Source organism: Argopecten irradians, chromosome 16 (genome assembly GCF_041381155.1).
Source record: "Argopecten irradians isolate NY chromosome 16, Ai_NY, whole genome shotgun sequence".
NCBI classification, from domain to species: domain Eukaryota; kingdom Metazoa; phylum Mollusca; class Bivalvia; order Pectinida; family Pectinidae; genus Argopecten; species Argopecten irradians.
The window spans coordinates 18,809,501-18,825,684 of record NC_091149.1 but is presented as its reverse complement, the minus strand read 5'-3'; the positions used below and the strand labels follow the sequence as shown (position 1 = coordinate 18,825,684).

At 32.7% G+C, this 16,184-nt stretch overlaps 1 protein-coding gene across 1 annotated transcript; it reads right to left on the bottom strand.

Moving 5' to 3' along the window:
* Positions 1–6,390: 6,390 nt before the first annotated feature.
* LOC138310062 (angiopoietin-related protein 1-like) lies at positions 6,391–14,632 on the bottom strand. Its single transcript, XM_069251207.1, has 2 exons — positions 14,488–14,632; positions 6,391–7,067 (listed from the first exon to the last, which is right to left on the bottom strand). The coding sequence occupies exons 1-2, from the start codon at positions 14,630–14,632 to the stop codon at positions 6,391–6,393; spliced, it is 822 nt and encodes a 273-aa protein (XP_069107308.1).
* Positions 14,633–16,184: the final 1,552 nt, after the last annotated feature.

Here is a 16,184-nt window from a genome sequence, read left to right as displayed (position 1 = left end):
GGGGAAATTCGTTTCAAAGTTACTCAAAAATGCAAGTAGGTGTAAGCTGTTACTATATTACGTAACGAAAACCGGAAGTGTTTTTACTCCGATCAAGGGGAGGATAACTCTAAAAATTCAAGATGGCGGATTGATGTGGATAGGTCTATAGGCGAATGTAACACGGAATGTAAATATTAATTTATAAATACATACCGGACCATATGACGAGACTTGGTAATATCAGGGATGGGTTCAATTACATGTACCAATGTAATTTATTAAATTACACATTACATTTTAAAATGGCATTACCATTACATGTATTTTGTAATGTAATTAATTAAATTACCATTACTTTACCAATGTAGTTAATTAAATTACACATTACTTTCAGTTTTTAGTAAAACAAAAAAACTTGTGTCCCACGACTGGGCACTATATTAATAACAATAACTATCTTTAAACAATACACAATGCATATCCATTTACATGTGTATAATAATTTAAGATATGCATTCTTTAATAAGGTACTTTAAATTTTCAAATATTGCATCATATTAGGATGTATTTATATTTCACATTTCATCGGTCAATACAATCATGTCAAAGTACATTTAATTTTTGAGGTTACATTGATAATTATCAGACTTTCAAAATTGGTGTGATCAGAAATATGATACAGTACGGATGAGTAAGATAGTCTACATTGGTAGAAGTAATAGAAATAAAAAGAAATATTAGGTAATAATTGTGTTTTATGTTATAACTTCGCCACCTTTGAAATTCTATAAATGTGATAAATTAATGTCATTGTAATGCATTATACCCCATAGTTTTGTCTATATATATAAATGTACATTCTTTTATTTATTTGTGCTGGAAACTAAATCTTTTTAATCACTAAGCCATATACCTAGTGTCACTTAGAATTTCACATTAGGTGTGATTCTAACATTATACCTAGCTACCTGCTCAGAAATAGTGAGGGTAACAATCAATTGTTCTCACTTATGCTGATTGCCCCCCAGGTGTGATTATCTATAACTACCAGGTAGCTGGTCTAGACCCCTTGTTCTTCAAATCAAACTTTATTTGGTACCTAATTTAATACAATTAAGAGCATAAGTGGAAAAGATATTGTTCTCACTATTGATCATGAATGCTAAATAAAGAACTGTTATCAAACTATATGGTAGACATGCATAGTAACTAATCATAAGGTATTAAAGCTAAAATGAAAAGAAAAAAACTTAATTGAGAACAGAAATATAGATATTCATGTCCTTTAAAAACATCACATGTAATTGAAATGTAATTGAAAAGTAATTGAGCATTACATGCATTTTTGTAATGTAATTAATTAAATTACCATTACATGTAATTGAAATTTGCTACATTACATTCAATTACTTGGAGAATTGTAATGCATTACAATTAATTACCATTACATTTTTAATTACCCCATGCCTGGGTTATATGTCGCATGAAGATTTGAGACTCCATTCGAACAGGTGCTGTCTAATTTCGTTGAACTCAATTGACATAGACATCTATATTCGGTTTCACAAACTTCATTGCTGTACATGTGACGTTTCTCAGACATTGTCTCGCACAGGATATTTCGCTATTTTTTACCAATGATTTTGAAGTTAAATTAGAATTTTAAGTTATTGATGGACAATCTTGTCGTGCTGAGTATGTGCCTTTTGTTACAACTACAACCAGTAGTTTACACTTTACAGACAATCAATACTTGAAACAACATTATTTATATTCGTCATATACACAGTAATTGCCGTAAATAGTGTTTTAATTTGCCTCTCGTTCAGCGATATATACACAGTGATTTCCTTAGTTAGTGTTTGAGTTAATTTCTCGTCCACCGATTATAGACAGTAATTTTAAGCCCACCATCATCAGATGGTAGGCTATTCAAATCGCCCTTTTTAGTGTTTTAGTTTGCTTCTCGTCCAGCGATATATAAATAGTTATTTCCGTACAAAGTGTTTTAGTTTGCTTCTCGTCCAGTTACGCAATAATTTGTGCAACATTACGTGCCTTATATAGATGAGCAGCGATCTTTAGTAATCTGATTGACAAGCGCTAATTTCTCTAAATGTTCCTAGTAAAAAACAGGGGCATTGATGTTTCACGATGAGTAAAAAGAAGGAGTTATCTTCCTTGAAAGAGGCGGAGTTAACGCGCTTTACTGTTAAATTAGATCAATCTGCCGAAAGTTGCATGATGCAGAAGGTTGATTATGTACCAATTTAGAAGGAGGAGCTTAATAGTTTCGATACAGTGCATCATAAATTAACTTTTGATAAGACAAAAAGCTCAAAATGCATAAATATGTGTATCGTTTCAATATAACTTTACAGTCATTAATTTTTTTCTACGTTTTACATCTGTGATGACAATGACTGTAGCATTCAAAGACGGTTTGAAATACTAAGAAATATTGAGTTATAAGGGAGTAGTCCAGTGCAATGGATTACATGTAACCACATATTGTTTTCAGTACAAATATCCATGTCACTATGGGAATTTTATCAACATATCTGTCGTTGATAAATGCTGATATTTTTCACAATTTTGTCACCAGAATACATTGTTAAGACGTAAAAATGACTTTTGTACACATCCATCATGTCGAAAAATGTAGTTGATGCATTGATGTCCAATGACAGCAAGTTGTGGACAATAAATGTAGACATACAAATAAGGTATTATATAACTGGAATATTATTTGTTTTGTGTAGACAATATGAGTGGCGTGCCACATTTAAATAATGACTTAGAATGTTTCATACAAGATCGATACGTTGCGTTAACAATGAGTTAATTGCTTCATGGATTTCGCTTATGCAAATATTTCTAGCATCAATTTAAACGGTTTATGTCCTTCTATGCTTCTGTATTAAATTGATTGAGTTTACATATGTAAGTAGATATATAGGGTATTGAAAGTGAAAGAAGAATCGCGGTTATAAGACATTGACGCAAATGTTTTGACTCTACATAATTGTCACAACAAGAAAAAGGACCTAATGAATTAATGGTTTTTTTTTCATATAATGTTTAAATGTTACACTGCATTACATTGATAGAACCGCCATACGTTTATTTTTTACAGTAAACCACTTCATTTTCACAAAATATAAATTTTCGCGCAACTTCGCGAGAGAGATCTAACGTTGAAATATTTATATTTCATGTACAGTTGTATATTAAGTGAATTCATGCAGTAATAATGTTTGAACGCGATTTTATGTATTCTTAAAAATATGGAAAAATAACGAAGACACGAATAGCTAGAATTAAATTTTTCTCATATCTAAGCCTGAAAATGCTTTCTGTTTTAATGATGGATATATGAATGCCCACTGAAATATTACATTAATAAGAACCAGCACTGCAGTTGCTTAGCTGACATTCAACCTCACTCACATGTCACCTGGAAGCACTTATTTAGATATGATAACGATTTTAAGTCTATGTGAAAAGATATTTTGCTCCTATAAAAATATATCATTATCGAGATGTCTGGAACAGCCAGGCCGGTATGATAACTGTTATGTTGCACTAACGACAAAATGAACGTCTATTAATTTTGCAATGAACATTACCAACTGTATTTGGTGGGCGCGTAGTGAAAAGGTAAATGTCGATTTATGACAAATTTCTATTATCATATTATGATTTTATGGGGTTCAAAATTCATATATACTTTGTGACTATTTATAATTTCTGATAGTGTCGATGATAAATGGTAAACTCATTGTTTTAGCTTATGACCAACTGTCATAGAACCAAAGAAAATGGATTACAAAGAGCGGGTTCGAATCCCATGTAGAGCAGTTACCAGGTAATGACCAGTGGACGGTGTTTTTTACGGGTAATCCGGCTTTCCTCCACCAACAAATCTGGCATCTACTAACATAACCTTGGATATCAATTGGACATTATACTAACGAACACGAAACACATGACGATAACATGGAGGTTTTTATACAGAGGTGGTCACTAAGACAGGTTTGCCTGGATTTGGTAGCGATTCCGACTCTGTAGAAAAATCAATCTTCCAAACACACTCCTTTATTTCATCCATTGTCTCGAGCATGATTTCTCGTTCTGCAACTCATAATTAGTGTTTCCTCTAAAGATCGAGATACAAACTAGGATAATCTGGTTTACAAATAATTTTCACTTTAAGCTGACAATGCAAGTTTAAAAGTATATATTTGAGATTTTAAGAAATATAAGGAAATTGATGGGTTTTTTTTAAAATAGTTTCTGAGACACTCCCTAGTTGTGACATTGTCGTATGCAAGGAAGTGTAGCCATTTTTCCTTTGTTCTGCTTGGTTACGTTTCACTGACCAACCCCCCGATATAAAGCACGTGAGTTGACATATGGAAATCTAGTGATGCATTTACTTTGATTTGACAATGCATCATTGTGACGTTTTACTAGGAGTTATCTCTCGTTAAACAGATAAGCAATGATATATAAAATTCTTTTAAATATCTTTGTAGATTGTAACGGTACTTTAGTCTATATCCTAAAACATAAGAAAAATCAAACGTGCCGTATCGCTGGAGAGAATGAGCCAATAATTTTGTTTTACTTTATAAAAAAAATATTTTATTACATTGTTGTTCATCCATTTCCTTTAAAAAGGATTATCTTAAATAAGGCACATATTAACACTATTTATTTTGGGGATATGTTATTTTAAGACAAAATTATGCATCTTTCACGTACTAATGTTTGATAATTTAGCGTTATTAACAGTTATGTTGTAGAATAGAATAATTACCATAGCATTTGGGTTTGATTTGGTTTGTTATATTAACGTCCAATTAACAGCCAGGGTCATGTAAGCGAGGTGCGTGTTTTGGAAGACTGCGGTATACATTATTATAGAAGAATAAACCAAAGAACTAGGAGTTATGAGGTTTTTTTTCTGTTGAAAAAACAAATTTATGTTCTCTCTTCCGGAATTCCAAAGCGCTCAATAACCGCAATATAACGCGCATAGATCGATATTCTGTATTTACATGTACATATATATATTAGTTTTCGAAACCTAGCGGTAGGTATAGATTGTGATAAAATCGATGCCTACCCACAAGGGAGTTAATTTTGTAATTTGCAAAGACGGAATACATGTGCTTATTCTATACATACACCTAGCAGCTTTGTCAGTCTATTGTACGCCAAAGCCTTACACGTAACTTTTATGCACATTATAATCTAAAGCCGCCATTTTCCTGACAAAGTCAAAAAGGAATCGATGTGTATGCCTTAAGGTTAAGACGGATGTATAGACACTTATATCAACTAAGTTATGTTCAAAGGTGATATATAAGCATACGAAAATCACTAGTTTAAACCTTGTGTAAATAATACGGATTTGATAGTAAAAAAAGAACCGCTTACAGTCCTCCAGCTCCGGGAAGCCGTGGATGTGTGGACGGAAATTATTGATGAAGGTGATAGTATGGAGGCAGCATACCTTGACATCGTATAGGCATATAGCACTGCTCTACATCATAAGTTATTCAGAAATTGAAAAAAATATGTATTTTCAGTTTAAAAGTCGACTTTGTATGAAAGAAAACAACAAATGACTGTTCATGGCCACACACATTAATGAAAGCCAGTCACCAACGGAGTACCACAAGGTTATGCACTGGGATCGTCGCTATTTGCCTTGTATATAAATGACTTACCAAACATCATTGAATCTACAAGAAACTTTATTACATGACGAATAGTGCAAAGAAGTGTAGCTTTGTAGCACTTTTCACAGTCAAAAAGTAAAAATTAAATACTAAATGTAATATAGTAATACATAGATTTTGATAGATAAGATTCTAACAAATATCAAGTTTAAATATACTACACAAAATAACACAATTTATATATTATTAGTGTATATTGATTATACTTAAGCAGTGCCGAAATCGACATCAGCCATCGATTTCCGGTCCGTAGACTGTTTCCACTTTTTTACACTTCAGCTGCCTTATCATCTGTCTGATGAAGATGACGGTGTACACATCGTACTAGTCTATGAAACGTCACAAAAGACCTATCCACTGGCTAAATAACAAATATAATTATATACATCTTCGTAATGTTGAATATACAATGCCCATGACAAATATACATGCATCTACAAGTTGAGTAATTATAATTTGGCTAGTTATAATTCCTAACACTTAGGGATTCGTTTCAAGAGAGAAGATGGTATTTTATGAATAAAATAAACAAAGGAAATGTAAAAGAGAACATAGTAAATTACCGTCTTCATTGAATAAATCTACCAATACATTAGTCGAACATCAACATATTGACCATTATTGACAAGTTATATTCTTCACATCGCAATCAAGGACCTCAATGCGGATTTGTAAACCAGAGAGACGTCCCCCAAGCTGACCACCCGGATAGCCCGTCGTTCCAGAAGAATTCGTTTTGGACTCCAGCCCGAACGTTGTTCCCATTCGGCCATAACACACCATTTGGATTACAGTCGGTGCAGTTATCAAACCACCAGCCGGCACCGTGAGTTGCCGCACAATTTCCATAAGATTGGTCGCGATCCGAATCATACGTACTGAAATTGGTGCCGGACGAGGCTAGACTGTCATTCATTGGCAATGTGAGATGGTCTGCTAATGGAATGATGTACACTGACGTATACGTCATGGCGAAATTGTTTCCCTCGGAATGTACGACGAAGTCTGTGTACACGATGTTCCCGATACCATTGTAATCCTGCCCCACAGCTTGTATCACTAGATCGTACGTTCGGCTATTGGTCAGGTAGTAGGCATTCATGTTGCCCCACCAGAAGTTCATGTTGTCAGTACCATTAAGACTCCCGAAGCCATCTCGATAAGACGCCCACTCCCTGTCGAATGGTATGCTGGTTTGGTAGTGACGTTGTTGCAGGTAGGTACGATAGTCGTAGTCCATCCAGCACCACGTCCATATAGGTCCAGGGGCGAGGGACGGCTGTATGAGGAACGGCCCGTCCTGGCCCGGGTAGTATGGGGCACCTTCTGTACAATCTACAATTAGCAAGTCATTTGGATAAGGTTAACATATTATGATAAAGTCACTATCAATTTTAGAAATCGAAACAATACAAAAGCGAAATAGTGTATTCATAATATGATAAATAATCTAGATTTAATAGATGTCTGGGGAGAATTTATTGACGAATCACGAAAATACACTTGGTTTGGTCCTAATGGGAAAAAAAGCCGGTTGGATTATTTGTTAGTATCATTCGATTTACAACACTATATACAGAAAGCGGATCTGGATGTTGCTTACAAATCCGATCACTCACCTGTCTATATTGTTTTAGAATTTGTTAAGCCGTGGACGAGGAACTTGGAAATTTAACAATAGTCTATAAGGTGACCCTGATAATGTGAATTTAATAAAGTTAACCATTAGTGAGGTAGTAGCCCAATCTAGAATAGTTCTAATGATAGGACAGAAGGTTCAGTATGCAGTATTGACGGCCAATTATTGTGGCTTTAAAAAAGGGAAAGGGATATAGAGGAAAACACTTTAACGGACATATTAATCCTAATTCTAGCAGTAGATTCTAGCCCTTTGAGCAAAATAACAAACACATCGGTTTTGGTGAACTTCAGACCATAGTTTATGCGCATTACATAATCATTAAATATAACAGTATAACAATACAGTTATTTTTATAGAATAACCTTAAACTATGCTTCTCCAACTATGCTAAATACTAAAGCTACCTTAATTATATAATATAAATAATCTAAGCTAAAAAATGAATAAAAAAATAAAATAAAAAAAGGAAATTCTAGGGTGGGTGGGAAAATGGAAAGAAGACATATGCCTGCTGCCGCCTAGCTTGTAAATTTCAAAGTGCTGATGTTTTCACATCAGACAGTGCATAGTTCTATTATATTCAGGATTTCCCATTGGTCAGTTATGATATTTAAGTGTTGATTTACTAATATACGGCTTTTAATCCCATTGGTCAGTCAAAGTATGTATCACTCTGAAATTGACCTTATATAATCGGAAACACATGTTACCACCAACGGGGGATTAACTATGGTAGCTAGACCCCCTTACTTCCTTCCTGTACACAATAAATAAAAAGGCGAGGTATTATCTTGCCCTTAGGCCATAATTGTCACAACAAGGTCTTAAAGGAAGAACCAGCAGGTGTTAAAGCTGTTGTAATTGTACATACATAAAATTGCCTACTATCATTGTCTCAATAACATATTAATAACTTGATATTCATATTAATTAATTTTTATGATATATATCATACCGCTGATTATCCAAGTATTGTACAAGAAATATCTGATGCTGATAGTAAATTAAGGATAGTGAGGGATAAAAAGATACAAGGTATCATAACTCGGTCAAAGGTCAGGTGAAAGTTCCCAATATTTTTACTTACTGTTAAGCATTAAAGCTAATTTGGATTACAAATGTTTGGATGTTCATAATCAAGCAGATTGGAAACACTTCTAATTAATGATATAGAAAGTTATGGTGGTGATAAATTGATACTTTAAGCAAAAATGTTTTTTCTTTAAATACAAAAGAAGCAAAATATACGATTGTTTGACTAAATAGGACTCACCTAGCGATGTTCAATATTTATTATTTGATTTTCATCAAAAGTTTCCGAATTATTATCGTTCATCTTGACTTCGATTTAGTCCTACAGATTTACAACAGAATTTTTTTTTGAACATTTTTCTAAATCATGAAAAAAGACAGATACGGATATAGGGACTTTAAAGGCTCACTACCTTTCCGAAATGGCTTTTGGTTTTTAAAATGGGAATGTAAAACGACATTGATAATTGTCTAGAGTCACAAAAGGTATTTAACTTATCATTAATAGTACATTCATCATCATCTTTTGAACAATTTAATTTAAATAAATCAAATTTTACGTATTATTACGTAATTTTTGGTATTTAAGAAACTTTCATTTGTTTTCGGAAAGGTCATGGGCCTTTAAATCTCGCGAGTAGATTATTTTCAATGCATTGACGTTTTCACAGAAATCCCAAAAATCTTAACACAGCAAAATATTCAGATATCCATTAACTTACCTAAGAACAAATTATTATATGATTAGAGGAGTCGGTGGACTGCGAATTATAAACTTTGTAAACATATCTCGAATAGAAATCAGCGAAATATTCACCTGTGGATTTAGTAAAGCTCGCGAATATACAGCGCTTTATAGTTTGTATAAATGGTAGCTTCTTGTAATACTGCTAAGCGTTCATTTATATTAGTGAGAGGGAAGTAAAGACTGGTTGTCAGTAAGTGTGACGAGTAGGATGTTTTGTGTTTTAGTAAAGCTAACCAGTAGTGAGGTAATAGACCCAATATAGAACAGACAATAATGATAGGACAGAAGGTTCAGTATACAGCATTGATGTGGATTTAGTAAGGTTAACCAGTAGTGAGGTAATAGCCCAATATAGAACAGACAATAATGATAGGACAGAAGGTTCAGTATACAGCATTGATGTGGATTTAGTAAGGTTAGCCAGTAGTGAGGTAATAGCCCAATATAGACAACAATAATGATAGGACAGAAGGTTCAGTATACAGCATTGATGTGGATTTAGTAAGGTTAACCAGTAGTGAGGTAATAGACCAATATAGAATAGATAATAATGAAAGGACAGAAGGTTCAGTATACAGCATTGATGTGGATTTAGTAAGGTAACCAGTAGTGAGGTTAATAGACCAATATAGAATAGATAATAATGATAGGACAGAAGGTTCAGTATACAGCATTGTGTGGATTTAGTAAAGCTAACCAGTAGTGAGGTAATAGACCAATATAGAATAGACAATAATGATAGGACAGAAGGTTCAGTATACAACATTGATGTGAATTTAATAAAAGTTAACCAGTAGTGAGGTTATAGACCAATATAGAACAGACAATAATGATAGGACAGAAGGTTCGGTATACAGCATTGATGTGAATTTAGTAAAGCTAACCAGTAGTGAGGTAATAGACCAATATAGAATAGATAATAATGATAGGACAGAAGGTTCAGTATACAGCATTGATGTGAATTTAGTAAAGTTAACCAGTAGTGAGGTAATAGACCAATATAGAATAGATAATAATAATGATAGGACAGAAGGTTCAGTATACAGCATTGATTGATGTTAGAAAGTTAGTAAAATAGACCATATAGAATAAATATGATAACAGTAGTATGTGATTAGTAAAGTTAACTAGTAATAGACCATTATAGAATAGACAATAATGATAGGACAGAAGGTTCAGTATACACCCTTGATGTGAATTTAGTAAAGTTAACCAGTAGTGAGGTAATAGACCAATATAGAATAGATAATAATGATAGGACAGAAGGTTCAGTATACACCCTTGATGTGAATTTAGTAAAGCTAACCAGTAGTGAGGTAATAGACCAATATAGAATAGATAATAATGATAGGACAGAAGGTTCAGTATACAGCATTGATGTGAATTTAGTAAAGCTAACCAGTAGTGAGGTAATAGACCAATATAGAATAGATAATAATGATAGGACAGAAGGTTCAGTATACAGCATTGATGTGAATTTAGTAAAGCTAACCAGTAGTGAGGTAATAGACCAATATAGAATAGATAATAATGATAGGACAGAAGGTTCAGTATACAGCAACAATGTGAATTTAGTTAAGCTAACCAGTAGTGAGGTAAAAGACACAATCGATAGTTTTCAGAGGAAAGACAATTAGTTATTCCACCTTTAAAAAGGGAAAGTGATAAAGAGGAAAACACTTTAATGTGAACTTCAAAAAAACAAACACATAGGTTTGGGTGAACTTCAGACCATAGTTTATGCGCATTACATAATCATAAAATATAACAGTATAACAATACAGTTATTTTTATAGAATAACCTTAAACTATGCTTCTCCAACTATGCTAAATACTAAAGCTACCTTAATTATATAATATAAATAATCTAAGCTAAAAAATGAATAAAAAAATAAAATAAAAAAAGGGAAATTCTAGGGTGGGTGGGAAAATGGAAAGAAGACATATGCCTGCTGCCGCCTAGCTTGTAAATTTCAAAGTGCTGATGTTTTCACATCAGACAGTGCATAGTTCTTTTTTTTTCAGGATTTCCATTGGTCAGTTATGATATTTAAGTGTTGATTTACTAATATACGGCTTTTAATCCCATTGGTCAGTCAAAGTATGTATCACTCTGAAATTGACCTTATATAATCGGAAACACATGTTACCACTGGGGGGATTAACTATGGTAAGCAGACCCGTTACTTCCTTCCTGTACACAATAAATAAAAAGGCGAGGTATTATCTTGCCCTTAGGCCATAATTGTCACAACAAGGTCTTAAAGGAAGAACCAGCAGGTGTTAAAGCTGTTGTAATTGTACATACATAAAATTGTCTACTATCATTGTCTCAAATAACATATTAATAACTTGATATTCATATTAATTAATTTTTATGATATATATCATACCGCTGATGATCCAAGTATTGTACAAGAAATATCTGATGCTGATAGTAAATTAAGGATAGTGAGGGATAAAAAGATACAAGGTATCATAACTCGGTCAAAGGTCAGGTGAAAGTTCCCAATATTTTTACTTACTGTTAAGCATTAAAGCTAATTTGGATTACAAATGTTTGGATGTTCATAATCAAGCAGATTGGAAACACTTCTAATTAATGATATAGAAAGTTATGGTGGTGATAAATTGATACTTTAAGCAAAAATGTTTTTTCTTTAAATACAAAAGAAGCAAAATATACGATTGTTTGACTAAATAGGACTCACCTAGCGATGTTCAATATTTATTATTTGATTTTCATCAAAAGTTTCCGAATTATTATCGTTCATCTTGACTTCGATTTAGTCCTACAGATTTACAACAGAATTTTTTTTTGAACATTTTTCTAAATCATGAAAAAAAAAAAAAAAACGGATATAGGGACTTTAAAGGCTCACTACCTTTCCGAAATGGCTTTTGGTTTTTAAAATGGGAATGTAAAACGACATTGATAATTGTCTAGAGTCACAAAAGGTATTTAACTTATCATTAATAGTACATTCATCATCATCTTTTGAACAATTTAATTTAAATAAATCAAATTTTACGTATTATTACGTAATTTTTGGTATTTAAGAAACTTTCATTTGTTTTCGGAAAGGTCATGGGCCTTTAAATCTCGCGAGTAGATTATTTTCAATGCATTGACGTTTTCACAGAAATCCCAAAAATCTTAACACAGCAAAATATTCAGATATCCATTAACTTACCTAAGAACAAATGATTATATGATTAGAGGAGTCGGTGGACTGCGAATTATAAACTTTGTAAACATATCTCGAATAGAAATCAGCGAAATATTCACCTCGCGAATATACAGCGCTTTATAGTTTGTATAAATGGTAGCTTCTTGTAATACTGCTAAGCGTTCATTTTATAGTGAGAGGAACGACTGGTTGTCAGTAAAGTGTGACGAGTAGGATGTTTTGTTCGGCGTCTTTAAGAGTACGCTTCAGTGATATAGCACTATAAAATAGGAAAAGTTTCATTATTAGGAGGAAACACAGCAAGAATATACCGCGGCCTTCCAAAATACTTACGCAAGCCGATCAACCAATTAACGACTCAACACACCATCAATCGACCACTCAACCAGGATGAGAGGATGGTAGCCTACCAGTTACTGCAATTGTATATATTTTAGCGATAACGGTATTGTAGCGTTTTTCGTATTTTTGTGTTAAAACTATTCTTCAGATAGTTTAAAAAAGCAGTTATGATAATTACGCTGATTTGTCATTGCGCAAACATGTTCAAGATTTGTTTTTGCGCTAAAATGTTATTAGGCCAAGATAAGCAAGTTTTGAAGTTAAGCATTGAAGATATCAGCTTTAAAGCTACGAATTCAACCATAGTGTACGGTTATACAATTTTTATGTGTATCAAAGGACTAAATTATTAGTTCTGTTTTGTTGCCTTCAGTTTTACGACGTGATACATGTAGTCCAGGGGTGTAGAGATCGTAAGTAGTCGGAACCCCTGGAGTATTGAGGATGCATCATCATCATTCTATATTCACCCCTTGCGGAAATTAATACATATGTTACAAACGAAATGTCATTATAGAGAGGAAAAAAATTAAAAAAGATTTATACAAGATTATTCACAGTTAGTTGCATAAAAATTTGAATAAATAGCCTAAGATAAAAATTAGAACATCAAACAAATACAAGATTCCCTGAGTATTCCATCTTAACAGTGACGATTGATATCGCTGTTTTTCCGACTGGCGAAGCGATTGTCAACTAACGCGCGGTAATTATTAGGACGACGGCGTAAAACATAAGAAGACCCGCGTTATGAAAATTAACATTAATATATTTTAATTAAATGATTCAGACTGTGAGGCTAAGTGTAGTATCAACAGTAAGCTAATAACTTTTGCGACGATTTCAACCATCTCATTTTACATTCCCATTTTAAATATTTAAAAGCTTCGGCAAAGTAGTGGACTTTTCATTACCACAAGATATAGTTTATTAAAATGATTGAATACGATTGACGAGACACAAATACTGCTTTGTAATAATACCTTCCATTACTCGTTCACATGTAGTTCCTATGTACCCGTCGATACATTGACAGCCATCGGACCTCATTAATCCACCATGCAAGCAGATAATTGTCGGGGCACTTGTCTGGAAATTGGTAAGAAATGAAATCATAATGAATGGTTTTGATTGCGTAATTGTAACAATAAGATAGTTTCAAGTCCCTTTATCGTTAGATTATTTTTAACGGTTAAAATAACTATTTTAGATAGCTTTGTGAAATAGTATTTCGAACTTTTTTTTCTTATCTGTATCTTCAGTTTATAAATCCTTTGTTGAAATAATTCATGTTGATATATGAACATATATTCTGAAACGTTTATAATACGAACTTGCTTGTTTCAAATATATATAAATGTAATTCTTAATCTTCGATTTATAATAAATGGACATTGATGTAAAAGAAAACTAATAAACTACTTAATCATTTTTATTTTGGCCTAAAACGTTGTTTTGTTGTTGTTGTTTTTTTCTGGGTTTTTTTTTTTTTTTTTTTTTTTTTTTTTTGTTTATTTTCATTAAATTTTCCGATTTTCCCTTTGTTTTAGGTTAATGCTACAGCTTTAGAGGAGAAACAACTAAAATATATAACTTTGTTATAATTGATTACATACAGTGTTTTATATCGTGAAAACTCAAAAATAATTTCGACAAAAATAAATAAATGACCATTAAATACAACGTAGATACTGAACACAGTGAGTTTAACACTATAATTCCTAACACATTGAATTACATAATTATGAAGACTTTACCAAAGCATTTTGATTCAAAATTGATTAATTTATAAATACATACCGGACCATATGACGAGACTTGGTAATATGTCGCATGAAGATTTGAGACTCCATTCGAACAGGCGCTGTCTAATTTCGTTGAACTCAATTGACATATATTTGGTTTCACAAAGTTCATTGCTGTACATGTGACGTTTCTCAGACATTGTCCCGCACAGGATATTTCGCTATGCGTTACCAATGATTTTGAAGTTAAATTGTAATTTAAAATTATTGATGGACAATCTTGTCGTGCTGATAATGTGCCTTGTGTAATACCTGTTACAACAACACTCAGTAGTTTACAGACAATCAATACTTGAAACAACATTATTTATATTCGTCATATACACATTAATTTCCGTAAATAGTGTTTTAATTTGCCTCTAGTCCACCGATTATAGACAGTGATTTTTTTAGTGTTTTAGTTTGCTTTCGTCCAGTTACGCAATAATTTGTGCAACATTACGTGCCTTATATAGATGGGCAGCGATCTTTTGTAATCTGATTGACAGGCGCTAACTTCTATAAATGTTCCTTGTAAAATACAGGTGCATTGAGGTTTCACAATGGGTAAAAAGAAGGAGTTGTCTCCCTTGAAAGAGGCGGAGTTATCGCGCTTTACTGTTAAATTAGATCAATCTGCCGAAAGTTGCATGATGCAGAAGGTTGATTATGTATCAAGTTAGAAGGAGGAGCTTAGGAGTTTCGATACAGTGCATCATAAATTAACTTATATAAGACAAAAAGCTCAAAATGCAAAATATGTGTATCGTTTCTATATAACAGTCATTAATTTTTTTCTACGTTTTACATCTGTGATGACAATGACTGTAGTATTCAAATACGGTTTGAAATACTAAGAAATATTGAGGTATAAGGGAGTAGTCCAGTGCAATAGATTACATGTAAACACATATTGTTTTCAGTACAAATATTCATGTCACTATGAAAATTTTATCAACATATCTGTCGTTGACAGTGATGAGTGGCGTGCCACATTCAAATAATGACCTGTATAGAATGTTTCATACAAAATTGATACGTGGCGTTAACAATGAGGTAATTGCTTTATGGATTTCGCTAATGCAAATATTTCTAGCATCAATTTAAACTGTCTATGTCCTTATATGCTTCTGTATTAAATGGATTGAGTGTACAAATGTAAGAAGGATAGTGAAAGTAAAAGAAGAATCGCGGTTATAAGACATTGGCGCAAATGTTTTGACTCTACATAATTGTCACAACAAGAAAAAGGACCTAATGAACTAATGCTTTTTTTCATATAATGTTTAAATGTTACACTGCATTACATTGATAGAGCCGTCATACGTTTATTTTTTACAGTAAACCAATGCATTTTCAAAAAATATATATTTTCGCGCAACTTCGCGAGAGAGATCTAACGTTGAAATATTTATATTTCATGTACAGTTGTATATTAAGTGAATTCATGCAGTAATAATGTTTGAACGCGATTTTATGTATTCTTAAAAATATTGAAAAAATAACGAAGACACGAATAGCTAGAATCAAATTTTTCTCATATCTAAGCCTGAAAATGCTTTCTGTTTTAATGATGGATATATGAATGCCCACTGAAATATTACATTAATAAGAACCAGCACTGCAGTTGCTTAGCTGACATTCAACCTCACTCACATGTCACCTGGAAGCACTTATTTAGATTTGATAACGATTTTAAGACTATGTGAAAAG